Source organism: Protopterus annectens, chromosome 8.part0 (assembly GCF_019279795.1).
Source record: "Protopterus annectens isolate FY-2018-M chromosome 8.part0, PAN1.0, whole genome shotgun sequence".
In the NCBI taxonomy this organism is placed as follows: domain Eukaryota; kingdom Metazoa; phylum Chordata; order Ceratodontiformes; family Protopteridae; genus Protopterus; species Protopterus annectens.
In genome coordinates, this window is record NC_056741.1 from 1,896,681,765 (window position 1) to 1,896,700,606 (window position 18,842).

The 18,842-nt window shown below is 38.1% G+C and overlaps 1 protein-coding gene across 1 annotated transcript in view; it reads right to left on the reverse strand.

Moving 5' to 3' along the window:
• LOC122808581 (protein-glutamine gamma-glutamyltransferase 2-like) overlaps positions 1 to 18,842 on the reverse strand; it is a 565,300-nt gene that overhangs the window by 115,094 nt on the left and 431,364 nt on the right. Inside the window, exon 13 of the mRNA XM_044079538.1 lies at positions 6,111 to 6,271. Coding sequence (XP_043935473.1) covers positions 6,111 to 6,271 — 161 coding nt within the window. The remainder of the gene's footprint in view (positions 1 to 6,110; positions 6,272 to 18,842) is intronic.

The window sequence follows — 18,842 nt, forward strand, 5'->3', positions numbered from 1 at the left end:
GCATACAGGCTTTTAAAAGCTGGCATTGCATTTGCAGTCAAACCTGAGTGCTATAGCAGTCCCTTTGTGGTCTAAGCTCTAGCAAGTACTTAATACATTGAAGCAAATGTTTGCTACAGTTGAAAGCATTTATCATTTTAATTAAAACCTGAGTGCTGTAGCACTCTGTGCAGAGTATAAACTGCAGCAACTGCTTGCAAAATCTGTAGCATGTGGTTTGGTACATTTTAAAAGAAAGAAATTGTTTATTTTTTCACAAAAATGAGAGGAAGGAGGGTCGGAGCAGGGTGCAAAAATGGAACCTGATTGGCTCCTGGCCAGGCACTGGTAGCATACCTTTTTTTTTTTAACTTGAAGAGCTGGGGGGGTGGGTGGGTTACTAGTTCATTGCACTGGCACAGGGTGCTGGTTGAGCCAACTAAGTCCGTCACTAACTGTAACCCTCCTGAGCCACTATTAGTACCAAAGAGTCTGAAACAATAAGTTAAAGGGAAAACTGACAGCCAGGATACGGAACAGACTTAGAGATTTAAGGACTAAAGGGGAGGGGGGAACAAATCCCAGCACAGTCATTCTGCAGGCAAAATCTCTCCCTAGTCTGGAAGAGAACCCAGTCTTTTAATTGTTCCCCTCCTGCTGTCATTTTTTTTCCTGTTTGCCAGAAGATGACCAGGGATCGATTACTTTGTCTTAAAAAAACAGCAGAGGGGTTGTAAGATTTATAATGTGGATCCTCTCAAATCTTAGTAATCTCTGAATTAATTTCCTCCCAAGCCTTAGTAAGTCTCTGAATTAATTTCCCTCTGTGGGCCAAACAAAACCACTTTGTTTAGAGTATAGTTTAAAATCTCAAACTTTACTTCATCAGAAGACATTTAAGTATGTACCACTGCATGTCTTCTCAAAACTGCAGTGGTAGTAGTGGCCATAGACACAGTATCTGCACAGTCATATACAATCTTCAAAGCAGGTTTAGACACCTGAGACAGTTAAGAAATTGTAGGTTTCATACATGACTACCTTCTGAAGCAAGTCTGGAGAACAATCTCACAAGCTGTCAGTACCGGACAGAATAAACTTTAAAAAGGAAATTCTCTAATGAAATCTGGCTAATACCCTACCTTTCTGTCTACAGGGGAATGGCTGGTAGTAATGAGCATTATACCTTTTGGGGGGACTGAAGTTGGAGGGTCAGCATTACTGCAGGCAGCATTTAACACATCCTCTAAGGCTGGCATAATAGGATGAATGGGTGCAGCATCAAGTAGATTCACTTGCAGCACAACATAATACCTCCTCAGTTTGGGGGAACATCCACTTGTTCCCCCAAAACACATAATTCATTCTGGAACTAGTCTTTGAAGGAAAACTCCTCTAATGGGATTGGAGAGGACAACCTTTCCTCTGAATCACGGTCTTGGGTGTTGAGAATCAGACAAGGAAAAAGCAGTGTCTCTATGTCAGAATCTTTTGACATTTTCCTAAGGAAGATACTGACCTAGTTAGTATTCTGTTATGGATTCCTACTTTCCAGGATAGAAAGCCTGCAATAAATCCCTGGCTAAGGTAAGACGATTATCCTCATGAACAAACAAAATATCTTTAGATGACCAATGTCTAACCTTTTGTTTCCTTTTTTTAGGGGCATTCCTGGAAGGAGACCAACTGAAAGATAGCACTTCTTTCTGGAGGGGCTGGGGGAAGACACCTCTTGCCCAAGATGAATGCCCCAGAGAAACTACTAGACCCAAAGAAGATGGTTCTTCCATGCCCAGACTGGGCACTGGAACCCTCCGGTCCATGGCAGGAGAAGTAGCTACACCAGGGGAACCTATGAAATCAGTAAGTGGTCTGAGAAACAAGTGACCACTGCTGAGTTACCTACCATTGGCTGAAACAATGTTTGAGCCTGCAGCTTTAGGCAAGGATCCCTATACTAATTTTTTTTTTGTAACAGTGGGAGAAGAAAGAGCAAGACTAGTGTAAGATTTCATGCTGTAGCCAAGGAAGAAACTTGATTGTCTCTAATCACTGGTGGGAAGAGTCACTCAAGAGATAAGTTATCAAGCAAGTGCTCACAAGCAGCACATAAACTTATGCTTCCTCCAAAAGTAAAAGCACAAGCATTGCACAAAAAATTCTGCTGAGATTCTCTGGTCTTTCACAGAATGCTCAGTGAGAAAAAACAAGAAATGAAGTGTACACAAGCACTAAATATAACATACATGTCTAGCCCTGAAATACAATTCCCAATGCTTAAATATAATATCGTCAAGCAAAATGTCTGAAGTAATAAGATAATGACAGTAAGTTGTCATGAAGTGTAGACAAACACCAAAACACTCAAACAGCATCTGAGGTACATTGACCACTTTCCAATCTTTAAATCCTTACACTTTAATTAAAATTTCTTAGAAACAGCTCCAGCAACTATCTGCTTCTGGCTAAATACATACTGTAACAACAAAAATGACCAGCAGTACAGTTAACCAAGACTGCAGAGAAATAAAGTGCAAAAGTGAAATACAACCACAGGCTTAGGATACGCCAAAAACACGAACACAGAAAGCACTTTACTTCAGGTCCAAATAACCCTTCCTCAGTGCTTCCATTCATAAAATTGAATCTCTCTCTTATAAAACCTGTTCATATCATGTGACACAGCCATACCCAAATCTTAAAGCAATAACATCTAAACAATTACATAAAAATATCTTATTAAAAGCATGAAGACAAAATCAAGTCAATACAAAAATTAGAAATAACTATCTACATAATAAAATATATACAAATTTACAATATTTAATGCAAACACATTTGTTTCTTTTTTTTTAGAATAGGTTGGATAGTAATGTGAGCATTTAAACCTAGATCCATATCAGCCTGCAGGTGTATGATCCAGTTATACTCACAAATTTCTAACTTGTTTAAGTCTCCCCCTCTCCAATTCCTATATACAGTTTGAACAACTCTAAAATAAAATTCATGTCCCTCACCTCTCTTCATAATATGTTTCTGTAGGGCATTGGTGGGAATTTGTCCATGGTATTTTAGAATAATGCTCAGTAATACAACCTTTTAGTCTCCAACTACGTTTTAAAAGGAGGTACATTTTTCGCAAGTAGCAAGATAAACTACAATCACTGTATTACAAGCTGCATAACAAGAGAACTCACACATTTTCTTCAAAATTGGATGAAAAGAAATTTTCTTTAATTGTGTATTTACAGCTAACACAGTTAAAACACAAAAAAGTTTCCAATCTATCAGATACGTGACTTTTAATATAGGATGGTGCATCTTTATAGCACAACCTTCTTTATAAATTAGAACAATTTGTAAAACTAAAATGAGGTTTCAAAACCAACAATTTCTTTTAAGCTCTGGCATGTTATCAAATATACTCCAATTTTTTAATAATCTGTTTCACACATTGTACAGATCTTGTATATGTTGTCACATATTGCAATGGTTATTCTTTATTACATCTAATATTATTCTGGGATCTCATAAACATTGTGGTGTAAAGTAGGGTCTAGCATGATACTGTCTATCATTGATCACTTGCATCTTAATCTCCTCCAGGGCATCCTTCTCATACCCCCTTTCCACAAATTCTTTTAACATTTTGTTCATTTTAAGAATGGAAGCACTGAGGAAGGGTTATTTGGATCTGAAAGCATTGCATTTTAAAGTAAATTGTTTTACATGTTAAAATAAATGCATACTGTGCCCTTATGGTTTCTGTTTTTTAAGTTCAAAATAACATTTTCAGATTTCTTACAGACAGTACAATGCAGCTTTACCTCAATCTTCAAGGGCATCATCCAAGGCAAAGCAATAAAAGCTGTAAGTTTTGGACTTTCGGAATTGTTAGTATCTATTTCAAGCCCTCAAACAATTTTCATTGGCTTTGGTTTGCATTTTAGAAGATGCTTTCCTATTTCCACAGTTATAGGATCCTAAGGGTGGGGGAGCAGGAGAGTCCCAACAAACTACTCCAAATAAGATATCACTACATATTAACTGGCCAGAAACTTCAAGCAGGACTCTTTGTAACAGTGCATACATTTGTAGGGAAAGGTTTAGTTTCATTGTTAAACTGAAATACATTTACAAGTAGCAAATGTAGTTACATTCCATTTTACACATTTTCTTTCATATAATACACTTATTGCAAAGGCAACCTAACTGAAATTTCCTTTACTTTTAAAATTTAAACAATTACTCACACATACTATTTGATACTATTATAAAATCAGCGAATTTATTTTTCATGTATTTTCCTTTTGAAAAAACATAAAATGTTCCTACTTTATACCAGTCTTCCTCACACATGCTGTGATGATGTGAGGTAGTACCAGCTGTGCCAAGGGAGTAGAGCAGTACATGTGTAACATATGCCATCATAGCTAGCTGGAGTTTTGTAAAGAATTATATATCATTTGAATATCAAATTGATTTGTACAGATTCTTGTGTTAGAAATATATTTATAAAGTTGCATGTGTTAAAAATGTATCAACAGTGGTACCTGCTAGACAGAAAATAAATATAAATGTATATCAGGCTGTATTGTTCTAACTGCTGAAATGTATATATTTTAACACATGATACCAGAGGGGAAGGGGTTAAGCTCAGCCCAGCTATCCTTAAGAAAAATAGCCTGAAATTAAATGACTTGGTTTAGGTCACCAAGATTCCATCTCACAAGTATTAATGCAGTCAGAGACGCAATGTCTATGAAAAGCCTTTCTGCAGGATGGTTATAAGTGTTGAGATTGTTGTATAGCTTCTAGTTGCTGTATTGTCTTTAGCTAAAGTTCTATGTGTGCATTATGATACATTGGTGCCAAATCCTAACTCAGTATCTAGTGAGGGGGTAGTGTGGGAACCACAGAGTCAGATGACCAGATGTGATGTCATTTGGTAGCCAGCACTGAAATGGTGATTGAATGCTAGTGAGAAATGTGATAGATGCACACTGTTTTTGGAACTTGACAACGACACTCATCTACTTCATCTTGCCTTGCTCTAGCAAGTAAGTAGGGAACAATAATTCTTCAGTTAGGAAAATATAGTGAGATTACTTAATTTTTTTTCCCGTCTCTGTATGAGTCTTTCCATCGGTGATTTTTTAAATATTTCCTGTGTATGAAACTCTGGTGTTTATTGTAAACAGATATTCAGTATTTTTATGTTTTTTAATATTTATTATTAAATATAGCTAAAACTTTAATTGTGGCTGGTCTTTCAGAAAATATTTTAACCTTTGAGAGTACTTGCATTTATTTAGTTCCACTGTGGCTGCATGCTCCTGAAAGTCTTGCTGCTTGGTTGAACATTACTATTTGTATAAGTATTCATTTTACTAAGAGTAATTGGGTACCCTGGTAAGAGCCTTAAAGTAGCTGGCTGGTGGCAGTGAATCTACCTTACAGTCTGGGTGGAGGTGGAAAAGTGAGTAATCTGTGCCAGCCGTTCTCAGGTATGTGTGTGTGTGTGTGTGTGTGTGTGTGTGTGTGTGTGTGTGTGTGTGCGTGAGAAAATCAAATCTAAAAGAGTGTGCGCGTCAGCAACTTGGAACAGGGACACAGAGCACTGATTTCACACAGAGGGTGGTGGAAGACTTGGCTTGGAACACCCTGTTGAGGACTTAACTCTGAGGTGGTCAGTGTGGAGTCTTATTTGGGGCCTGGAGAAGAAGTCCAGCCCCAGAACTAGAGTGTTCATTCCCTGTAAGCTCTTAAGGGAAATTGTGGTCGGTGCAGAGAGCTGCATCTGAAAATACTGTGTGTGTCAATTTTTCCTCTCAAAGTGAATGTTCTCCCACTGATGTCAGTGGTCAGGATTGAATCTCCTTGATGACTGGCCCAGAGGAGGAACATCACACATGCAATTATGTTTTTATTTTCTACTTGTTAACTGGGTAAATGGGCTTATCTGAACAACCTTTGTAGTAAAACAAATACATCAGTTTTAACTGATAGTCACCTGTCAGATGAATCCAAATATGTAATCTTACCAAAAGGAAAAACTGATACAAGCTGATGTAGTAGTGACCTGAATTCAGAAGGATACAAAGGAAAAATGTAAAACAGCATGATGTTACCTTTATATTTAACTGAGGGACTGCAAGAACAATATCCTTTTCTGACAGAATCATCTCATCTTTACCGTTCTGTGATAGTAGGGCTGTAATTCTTATTAAATTGTGTTCTGAGATTCGATCAGCATAATGCTCATATTTTATCCTGCAAACTTCTCTTTTCACTGTGAAACATAGAAAAGATTTTTTTTAAATTTATATTGTCTCCATCAAAGCTCATACACAGTATTCTGCTCATAGCCAAGAATATATGTTGACTCTATTAACAAATGACAAAGAGTATGCAAGGCCACTGCCTCTGGCAATCAGTTACTTACTTACTGCATAAGCAGCATGTCATACGAGAAGGGTAAAAGATTATAAACCCATTCAGCACATAACAACATGACATGAAAGCACCGCTGATAGTAAATTCTGGGCTAAGGATTCCCTTAATTAACAACGTCTGAGTTAGGGATCCCCCTTTGGCAATAATCAATATAAAAGGTGTGGGATGTAATCATGCACTTATAACAATCTACACTCCTTCCATAAATCCCTGCAACACTAATGCATTGTATATTATCAGCAGACAATAAAAACTAAAGAATTAAACTGTCCTACTTGTACTGATAAAGGATATTCATTGCTGTAAATAGAAATCCAAACTCACTGAAGGGGACTTTTAAAGTTCCCATGTTTTCTATTTAGACCCTGTCAAATTCAAAAACAGAATATGCATAAGATAAAGTCAGAAGTTATGATGGCTTTGCCAGAAGGTGGAAATTTCAACAATAGAATTATTGGTTTAGAAGCTTTCATCTGCATGGAAGATGATGATATCTGTAACACTACTGAAGGCCGGTATAAAGATTGAAAATGCATATCAGAAATTCTAGGGTAGAGCTCCTTTATTTTTGCTCTTTTGATGGACAATAGTGACATAAAAGGAAACTTAGAAACATAAATTTCTCATAAAAAAGCGATTATGAATTAATATTTACATGAATTCAATGTAGAAAATCTATTATTCCTACAGGTATGGAGATTTAAAAGCTAAGCTCCAGGATATAAAATAAATCAAAACATAATCCAAATATTGTCTGTTATACACAAATCAAATGGGTAAAATACCCAGCATTGAAAGAATTATGCTTGCATATTATTTAACTGGTTAATCAATTCAATTTGGCAGAGACATAATGAAGTCTACCCGCAGCAATACCTTCTGTATTTATACAGATCATTATTCTCTCATCTTTAACTCAAACACACTAAAATTAAACTTAGTCATAAACAATCATTCTTAGACTTTACCAGTGCAAACTCAAATGCAATAATAAAAACATGCTTATTAAACATGACTGTGGTATTCTCCTCAATGAGCTAAATAAATCTGCTCAGGGTACTATTAATGACCTCTATATTAATACTAACCTTTGCAGTCATGAATATATACTGGTAAGACACAAAATAAGTAGGTAAATTCAAAAAACTCAATTGTTGAATCACAAGATTAATAAGATGCACAAAAGAAAAAAAAGAAGTGCTTCTTGACTTTCAAACACTACCATTGCTGAGATTACTGCCTATTTTCCTGTCAAATCTTCCTGGTCTAAATATAAAGTCAGTTTGACCTCAAAAGTTGAAAGCAATAAGCAATGTAGCACAGGACACAGCAAAGATACTAGCTGAAACAAGATCAGCAAAGACATCTGTCAAGGTGTAACAGAATCATTCCCTTATATAATGCTGATATGACAAATGCTAACACAAATAAAATTAGAAATTTGGGTTCTATGGAATCAAACAACATACCTGGTGGTTTCCTATGAAAAAATCAAGGAAAACCAGACTAAATCACATCAATCATGTTAAATAAAATGTAAACATCTGGACACATTCATGACTTATGGCAACAGGATATAGCAGTATCAATTCAGAAAGGACAGAGTCACATCAGACCCACTCTGGTGGTATAGAGATAAAGCCCTGACTATGACCCAGAAGGCCAGGGTCTGATTAGCAGCTTGAATGACTCATAGAGTAGCAAGAAGGAATTGGCAGGCCTATCCTGGCGGAAGGGTGGTACTGGGCATCTCTTTGCAATAATCCTTACTGGAGGCTGAGAAGTCATGGTCCATAAGGTGGGAGGTGGGCTGGATTGATCTGCTGTAAAGGCAGTGTGATACACAGCTTGTCCACATTGCAGACCTACCTTGGATGAAACCATGTTGCTGCAAGGAAGTGGGGAAGCAGGAAGGGCATAAAATAAAAACCCCTCTAGATATATGGAGAGACATATCGAGCCACCAGGACTCTCTTAGGAATCACAGCGAGTCCCAACAACACTGGAATAGGTTGGAGACAAGGAGAAAGCTCGTAGACACAGTGGGAAAGTAGGGCACTGAGGTATCAAGGTGGTATTTATGAGGGAAGAAGGAACCACAAAAATAAAATAACTAACATAAAAATTTTAGATCCAGCATATTCTGTGTAATATTACACACAGTCACAATGAACCTTATTCAACATGACAAAGGGGGATGTATTGCTTTTAGATATGGAACAGTGAAGGCTTAACATGAAAGCTTGCCTTTTGAAACTTGTGACATGCTTTCTAGAGAACACAAATTGCAGTTGATGAAGGACTAATAGTATATATTGTTTAAACTGACATTACCAAGGCATTCAATACTATTCCACATAACAGAGCAATTGACAAATTCAAAGCATTAAAATGTCACTGCATATAAAATTAATCTTGGGTTAGGATGGTTCAGCAACAGCAGAAAACGTGTAATAAGAAAACCAACCCAAATTCCTTTCAACATGATCTTTAAACACAGAATTACTACTATACATATTTTATCCTGGGTGGGGAAATCCCCCGGGATATCTCTCTCTATGCAAACAGCAGATGGGGAAAATATTTGTCCCACTCTTTCTTAAACTTGTCTGCAAATACCCTTATAATGGTCTTTAGTGCAGAGTTTACCTCTCCACAAGACCATCAGTCTGGGGATGGTAGAGGGTGGTCTCTAAGTGCTTCACCCTACAGAGCTCCCATCGACAAGCCAGCAGGTCTGGCATGAAATTGACTCCTTTGTTAGTCAGTATTTCTCTCAGGAAACCTACCTGCAGAAAATCTCTAACAAAACATTTGCCACCTTCTCTGCCTTGATGGAGGACAGAGACATTGCCTCAGGGTACCTAGTAACAATCTACTACTACTAGGATATATTTCTTCCATTTGAAACTTTGGGGTATTCAGAGGACCCACAATATCCATAGCTACCCTCTAAAAATGGCTCTTCAATTACAGACAAAGGCACCAAAGGAGCTTTGATCATGTTGCCTACTTTCTGGTACTGCTCACAGGTCCTGCAGTACCCTGTTATGTCCCTTGCAATTCCAGGTTGGTAAAAATTCTGCATAATATGTCTCTTAGTATGCATTATGCCCATATGACCTGCAAAAGGAATGTCTTGGCTATGGCTACCTCACCCTCTAGCCTTTCCTCAGGGGTCCACTCTCTCTACAGTGACCCTTTGTTCCAGTATACAGACTCCCACTTATGCTTGAGCATTAGGTGCCTCATTAACTACCTCCCTCAAGCGTCATAGTGTAGGGTCCAAGAGCTGAGCCTGTCTCAACTCCACCTTTGTGACCCTTCCCAGCTCACCTTCTAAAGGAAATTCTGATATCCTCTGACAGTGGTGCCTCACTGTCAGCCTGGGTACTACCACTCATATCTGCCCTTGCAGCCACTCTGTCCAAAGGAGCATCAGTACCTATCAGCAGCTGTAGCACACCTTCAGGCTCACTGCTACAGGGTAGCTCCATCCCTGAAATAGCCACATCACCAGCTCTGGCTTCAGGTGTGGAGTCTGTCTGCATCTCTCCCAGGCTACCAGATGGACATTCCTGTCTCCAAGCCTGACTGCATGTAACTGCATGCACATAAGGTACTGCATTATCAAAATCATTCCCAATCAAAACTTCCGCAGGGATATCCTCAGACATACCTAACTTGCTTGCTTCCTTTTTCAACCTCTCAGTCAAGGTGAACCATGGCCAAAGGTATTTGGAATGGGGTCCCTCCTAAAGCTCTAACTGGAGTGGACTGCCCAGGCAAGTACTGCTCCACTTTAGCCACTGCAGGCTTCACAATAGTTATGTCAGAGGCCGTGTCTCTCTTAGCAGTGGCCTTTTTTTCCATCCAGTAAGATATGATACAAACTCTGGTGACAGTTTGGTACCTGTGTTGTCTCCAGACAACTTACCACAGGCATACTGTTAATATCACTTGCTGGCTCCCCCATCTTTCGTTCCCCACTTTGCTTCAGTGGACATCTGTATGCTACATGACCCCTCTAGTTACATTTAAAACATCTAAACCTTGATCCTGGTCATGTACCTGAACTAATGGCTTCCCTGTTACTGGTGAACTATGTTGGGGTGGTTTAGGCTGGCCACTATGGATTCCCTTGTATCCATGTACAGCACAGGTGTAGCAATGGGGGCAAAATTTGCACCAGCATTTGCTAACCTGGTCATGTGTTGGTGGGAGTTTTCGTATATGGTTAAGTTACCCATCAGATTTTTAATAACATTAAAAGGAACTTTTGCCTGTGGACACTGTAAGCAATGCCATTTTATTAGTAATGTTAGCACTGTAGAATTTAGGCATTTAGATATAGTTATTAGACTTCTAGAGAGATTCAACTCTCAGAGTGATAGTATTGTACATGTTAAAATTTGTAGCAATTGCACGCAATTTTATATTGGTAAAAGTATTCGTAAACTTAGAATTAGGATTAGATAACACGTGATAACACGTGACAGCTATTAAAAATAGAGACCTCAGAAATTCTTTGACTAGACATAGCACCGATTGTGCAGGGTTCTGTAAATTTCATTTTTCAATTCTTGAGAGAGTTCACATGGACAGTTTTGTTGCCAGTTGTAATAATATTCTTTAGGTCCAAGAATTAAAGTGGCAATTTCTCACTAGAGCAGATAAATTTCCCAAGCTCAACGGGACCAATGTGTTTTAAAAATTAAACTTTTTATAAATGTTGTGCTTTTAAATATATTTCTGATGATACCTATAATTAATATATTGGTATTTAAATCCAATAAACAGGTTTTATAAATTTGATGTTAGTAAAGATTTAATTTTGTATATATACAATAATTTATTGTTTATAATTGAAAGGAAGTGATGTAACTTCACTTAATGCATTCTGTTGGATGTGTTTTTTGGCGAGCTTTTGATACATTTAAATATTGGCTTGTAACTGAGACTGGATTATGTCTGATGAAATTCCATGCAAATTAAAGTGGAACGAAAGTGCTAAATTTTATTTCAGTTCTCTTTTCATCTTAGTACCACCTGGAAGTCTAACTACCTGGTTTTGAAAGTCTACATATATATTTAAAATTAACTGCACTCAAAAAAAATTGAACGAAGAGAAGAAATTTTAACTAAGAAATGAACTTCGTGACAATAAAAGCATTCATAAAATAGTAAATCACACCAACAACTCTTGTAGAACTTTAGCGCTTTTGTCTTATTTATTATCAAGACTTCTTCTTGATAATAAATAAGACGAAAGCGCTAAAGTTCTACAAGAGTTGTTGGTGTGATTTACTATTTTTTGAATGCTTTTATTGTTACGAAGTTCATTTCTTAATATATATATATATATATATATATATATATATATATATATATATATATATATACACACACACACACACACACACACACATGTATACATATGCGTGTGTGTGTATGTATGTAATATATATATATATATATATATATATATATATATGTGTGTGTGTGTGTGTGTGTGCGCGTGTGCATGTAATGTAGACTGTTTTTAACATCGAGTTAAATAGTTTTTGGTTATTGCATCTGAAAAATTTTCATATACTATATAATGTAAAAATATGTAAACCAATATATGAAATCACAGCACGTATGGAAGCAACGCTCAGAGCCGCCAAAATAATTTTTTTGCAGCCAAATAAAGTTTACTTCTATACATGCCCATTTTTGAGATTACCTTTTTTTATTTGGCTGTAGTGCTGATCTCTGCAGATCTCTGCATTTGATTTCAGACTGAAGTTATTCATTTAAGGTTTAGTTGGTGGATTGAGTTGCCTGCCCCTACTATAAATGTAACTTTGGACATTCTTCCCAGTTCCATCTCATCAGCTCATTCTATTGAGCACTGAGAGATCAGCTGGGAAGGCCCTCCCCTTTAGTCTTTTAAACTTGAATTATCATCTGTTTCCTCCTTTCCCACTTACAAAAAAATTTCCCTTTATTCAGCTGCTTTTACGTATCTGTGCTTCTTCCCTTTATTCAGCTGCTTTTACGTATCTGTGCTTCTTCCCACTTATTTCCTTATTTAGCTTTTTACTGCATGTTCTTAAACTGTTCAGTTGAATTTAATCTGCTGCATTTATTTTTATTTTATTTATTTGACATTTGTTTACTAGGATAGTCCAACTGGACAACAGGTGTTGTTTTTCAGCAGAGGTCCAGGGAGAAAAGCTCCACAAAAATACAATAGTAACAATATTTAGTAGTGATAGTTACAGGTTACAGATTTTGATATGTACACAGAAGTTAATAAAATGTTACAAGAATTAAAACAATGTTGTAGAGAACAGGAGATACAAAAGTTAAAACAATGTTGTAGGGAGCCCCGTCTAAACACAGGAGATATATTGTGATATGATTGTTTAGTGAGCATAGCGTTAGAGCATCAAAGGGGAAGAAAAAAGACAACATATGTTCAATATTTACAAAAAGCATTTATGGTACACATTAGTAACGTTCACAGGAAGTTTAAGGAAATGAGCAATGTTGAGCAGATCACTTAAACCTACAAGAAACCTAGGGAGAACTGCACTCCTACGAAGATGTGAGAGTTTATGGTGGGCCATTACAGTTGCATAGCTGGTTGGTGAGAAGATGAGATTTAAGGAGTTGTTTGAAGGTGGAAGTTCTGTTTTGTAGTCTGGTGTCAGGAGGGAGGCTATTCCGGGTGTTGGCAACTTCGTTAGGGAAGAGAGATTCACCAGAGGTGCTTTTACGTGGAATTTTTTTCTATCAAGGCTTTATTGGTGGAGAATAATTGTCTATTTGAGTTGTACACATTTAGTACACCAGATAGGGCAGGGGTTTTATCGGGATAGTATAGTATTTGGTCAGCTAGGCTGAGGTGATAGTATCATATTAGGCTGGGGAGTTCAAGCCAGTGTAAAGTAAGTAGGGATTGGCAGTGGTGGGAACATGATTTGGTGTTGGTAGCAAATCTGGTGATTCTGTTCTAACATGTAGAAAGTTTGTTGAGGTTAGTCTTAATTAGATTTGTTAGTACTGGAGAAGCATAAAGTAATGTAGATAGGAGATGGGTTCTGGCTACAGCAGTTCTAGATTTGGAAGTAAGGTATTTTTTACAGTGATAAAGGGTACCTAGCTTTTTGTGGACTTTGGAGATAATTAGGGATAAATATTTATTGAATTTTAGTTGATGGTCAATTGTAATCCCAAGTAATTTGATCTCTCAGACTGGGGTAATGAGGGTCTTATTGGCTGAGAATATAGAGAAGGTAGTTAGGCCATTAGTCTTTTTTGGGTGGAACAGTTGGGTTTTTTCTGGGGTTCAGTATCAGTTGAGATTTGTTTAACCAATTTTCTATCTGTGTGAAGGATTCCTGGGTGTTTTGTTGGAGGAGCTGGATATTAGATGTGGAGCAGATTAGAGTAGTGTCGTCAGCATATTGTACTATTTCAGCATTTGTGGTTGCTAGGTGAAGTTGATTTGTAAAAATGTTAAAGAGAAGGGGGCTGAGAACAGAACTCTGAGGTACGCCAAGTATGACTGGGAGTGGGCGGGATACGGAGTCATGCCATTTGACTGACTTAAGGCGGTTGTCTAGGTAACTTTTCAGCTACAGCAGGGTGAGGTTGTCCATGTTGAGCTCAGAGCGGCAGGTTAGGAGCTTATTGTAGGAAACTGTATCAAATGCTTTGGATAAATCTAGTAGGCTGGCAGAAACTAGTTTGCCTTGGCTTCTGTGTGTGTTAACAGTGTTGGTGAAATTAATTAGGGCAGTGGTGGTGCTACGGGATAGTCAAAAAACATGTTGGGTTTTGGATCAAAGTTATTGGTGAGAAGGTGGGTAAGAAGTTGTTGATGAACACATCTTTCTAGAATCTTAGCTAGGGGTAGCAGGATGGCAATGGGTCAGTAATTTGAGAGGTCAGTAGAGGGGTCTCCCTTGTGAAGGGGAATGATGTATAATGTTTTCCACAAGGATGGAGTAGTGTGTTCAATAATGGATCTATTTATCAGTAATGAAACGGAGTAAGCTATGGCCTTAGATGCAACTAGGATGTATTCAGCTGGCAGACTGTCAGCAGTGAGAGTGGTGGGTTTAAGTTTGGATAAGAGTTTTTAGATGGTTGATGTTGGGACTGATTTGAGTGAAAGGGGGTGTTGTTGGCTAGGCCCCTGGAGGATTGTGGAAGGTCAGTGGGAGTTGTATTGTATAGAGGAGGTAAAATAGTTGTTGAAATGGAAGCTATGTCTAAGATTGATCCATCTTTATTGGGCGGGGGTGTAGATGTTCTACCAGGCTGGAGGATGTTGTTCACTGCTGCCCATAATTTTTGTGGGTTGGAGCTATGTTTCCTTTGTAGGGAGATGTGGTGATTTTGTTTGTCATTCTTAATTTGTTTTCTTTTTTTGCCTTATTGTGAAGTTCAAGGAGAATTTACCTAGTTGCGGGTGTTCTTAGTTGGCGTCAGGTATTCTAGGCTTTATCCCTTTCTTTGAGTAAAGATCTAGTAGATTTCTGTAGCCAGGGGCCTGGATTACTATGGATCCAGATTGCTTGAGGTGGGGCTAAATGGTTTAGGATGTTAAGACATGTGGTGTTAAAGTGTTCAACTTCCTGGTCTAGTGGAAGGGTTTTGATGGGGGATGAGTTGCAGTACTTTAAGGCATCCAGGAATTGGTTAGTGGGGAAGTTTTTTTGGGTGCGGGTATGAAGTAGAGAGGGAGAGTTATTGGTTTTAAGTTTGTGTCCAAGTATATAAGTGGGATTGTGGTCACTTAGATAACTGGTCAGAGTACCGCATTGATGGGCAGTATTAGGGTGGTTACTGAGGATTCAATCTAATGTGGATTTCTTTTTTGAGGTTTTGTCAATTTGGGTGGGTGTATGTATAAGTTGGGTGAAGCTGTATAGGTTAAGGTGGTTATTACTGCTTGTTAGTAGCTAGATTAAATTGTAACTGTTAGTCTAGGCCTCTTAATTTTGATTTAAGTACTTGGGCTCCAGGCAAGTTATTTGACATTAAGGTTTGTGGTCTACACTCTTGTGGGTGTAGAGGGTAGCCTCCAGCCTTTTGAGCTGGGAATTGCTGGTAAAGGTACTGTGCTTGTTATTCTAAGTGTCTTTCCTCTGATTTAAGCACTTGGGCTCCAAACCAGTTATCGCGGTCTATACCCTTGTGGCAGGAGAAGACAGCCTACTACCTTCTGAGTTGGAAATTGATGGTTGAAGGCAGATATGTGGAAAAAGTCCAGACACTACTCCATAGAGGAATTTTGGCAGCTGTCTTCTAGAATTAGGCCAGTTTGTCCAGCCCTATCTCTTTTTAAATCCAAAGGCAGTAGAAGGCTTATGTCTCATCTTCGACCAGAACAACCCCATAACTCTCATCTGGGTTGTAAGACGGAGTCCTATTGTCAAGGAGTCATGAGCCTTATTTCTTCTTGGTGGGTACCCCACTTCCACTATAAAATGCTGCCATTTGGCTTCTCTTTAGTACCACGTGTTTACTAGATTGAAGGAAAGAAAAGTTGTAAAAGTAAATGCACCATAACAGTAGATGTCTGAATGATTACTGCTGCGGTAGCTTTCGCTATATGGGTATACCCTGCAGAGGATACAACAGCCAGCCAGCTTCCAAAGCTTCAAGGTCATTATTCAGCTTAATGAAGCTGAAAAAGAGTGGTTTGGGTGCCAAGCCCTTCAGAGCTTTCATGCCAACTAAGAGAGGGAGGCTAGAGCCCTGAAAGTTTAATGATGGGAAACTAAAGTTAGAAGTCCTCACCCTGGCAATAAAAACATACAAAAATAAGATGGGTGGAGGGAGGGAGCAGCTGCTGCAGCAGTGATCATTCAAACATCTAACATTATGGTAAGATTACTTACACAATTGTATTATAGCCTTCATATTGATCACTTCTGAAGTAGCCTTAGCTATATGCGTAGACTACCATGCCTTACACTGACTAGGAGGAGAAAGTGTGAAGATCCAGGAGCACCCAGGGAATGGTCCTAGCAAATCCTGTCCTAGACTTCGGAAAGGAATCTAATTTATATTGCTTTGTAAAGTTATGCAGAGGACCAAGTTGCTGCATCTAGAATAATTCTAGAATTTAACCCTTTCCAAAATCCCATTGATGAAGCCAAGCCAGTGGTAGAATGAATCTTGACACTGCCTGGAAATGCCTTGCTTTGGTAGGTGCATGAAACAACCATTTACAAATAGTCTACTTTAACTCAGATTGTCTTTTTTTTCTTACCTTCCCAAGAAATGTCCAACTGATCAGAGATCCTAAAAGATTTAGTTCTGTCAAGATATTACATCAGCTGTCTGTGGACATCCATGATATGGAGTATCCTTTCTCCCTCATTTCTAGGTTCTGGAAAGAAGGCAGGGAGATAGCTAGGCTTCCTCAAATAAACTCTGATACCACTTTAGGCATTAATAAAGGATTAGTTCTCAGGAAAACCCTATCTTTGTCGAAAATTAGATAAGGCTGACCCAGCATGAGTCAGTTCAACTGGAGTAAAAAGTTAGCTCTTCCAAGACAAAATTAAGATCCCAAGGAAGAGCCATCCATTTTCTAGGAGGCTTGGTATGCAATATCCAGTTCAAACTATTAAACTGAAAGAAGGGGGATCCATAAGCACACATGCTGAAATGGCCAACAAATGAACACTGATTGAGGAGTAAAACAGGCCACAGGATAGTAATTTACAAACAATATAGACACTATCCCTAAAAAGAGTGACAGTTCTCTTCTTTGCTCGAACAGGAAAATCTTTTGTATTTACCAATATATGAATTTTCTAGTAGCAGGCTTTCTTGCATTCTTTAATACTAGCTGCATATCTTCAGAAAATAAACACCTAAACACCTAAATGGTATTAAGATTCCATCATCCAGGCAGTTAGTTGAAGTTGTTTGGGACTGGGATGTATACCCCCCACCTGTCCTGTGCAAGTAGGCCCAACCTTAAAGATGACTGTAGAGTGAGATTACGTTAAAAAGCTATATGCCAGACTACCATGGCTAGTCTGTAAACAGGGTAAGATCTGATTATTCCTTGTTTATTTAAGTATCACATCACTGTGATGTTTTCTGTAAACACTTGTAATGGTCCTGAGGACAGTAGAGGATTTAGAGTGTTGACAGCATTTATGAGTACCAATATCTCTTTTACATTTATGTGTTTTGGCCTGTCTTTTCTGTTCCAAAGAGCCTGCAGTTTTACCCCATTAGACACTACTGCCAAGCAAAGTCGAAGGTACCTATTGTTCCAAACAGTACTGGAGTTAGAAGGAAAAATGAGAGACCTGGGTTCTGATAAAATGTTTCTGCACCAAAGAATTATTTTTTTTCCCACAATCTCAAAACTGAAATTTGGAATGTCAGGGGATGTTGATGTTGGGACCATACAGATTTCTGGTACCACTGAATTTTTCTCATGTGGAGTCTTACAGTAGGAATCATGGGAATCAGATGCCATGAGACCTAGAATCCTGAGAATTTCCTAGGCTGAAACAGAAATCTGAAAGGACAAACTCAAGAAAAGATCTAGATACAAGTATACTTTTTTCTTGTGGGAAAAAAGTTCTATGAATTGAGGTATCTAGGAGCTATGCCAAGAAAACAATCCTGTGGGAAGCAATTGCACAAAACTTTTGTATGCTCTCCTGGAACCCCACTGTGTAGGAGATCTTTCACCTAAGTGAGAGATTTGTGACACTTTGAAAGAGACTATGCAAAGATAAATAAATCAAAACAAGGAAAATGTGAATACTTACTGATGCTAGACACTTTGTAAATACCCTTGGAGCAGTGGATAGACCAAAAGGTAATGCAGAGAAATGATTATGTGGTGTAATCCAGACACAGAAACTCCTAAGAATGTCTGAAATCTGGATCTGTAGGAATATGATAATAAGCATATTTTAAAACTGATGACACGTTTAAGAGAAAGTTTAAAGCTGGTACTTTCTAAAATTATTTATTTTATTAAATAAGTTTGTCATAATTTGATTCCATTTGGCTTTCATTTCAACAGAAAACTCAAATGAAGAACGAGAGTCAAGTTGTAAAGGGATAACATTTTGAATGCGAGTACTATCACACACTGGTTTAGGAAGAAAGATCCAGGACCGGTCATCAAGAATCTTCTTTAGCACCAGAAATATTCTTGAATAAACCCTTCCACTAGCTGAGGAGGAGGGACTGCTTCTATCACACCCTCCCCTCCAGCCAGCAGGTGCTGAATAACAGGAGGAAAAAGGGGAGTTTGGTCTCGTGGTTGAAGTGGAATCTCTTGAAATGGAGGGAGAGATTCCCACTGCCATCTGTAACCTCGATGAATTAGTTTCAAAACTCATCTGCCCGAAACTATTTGCTCT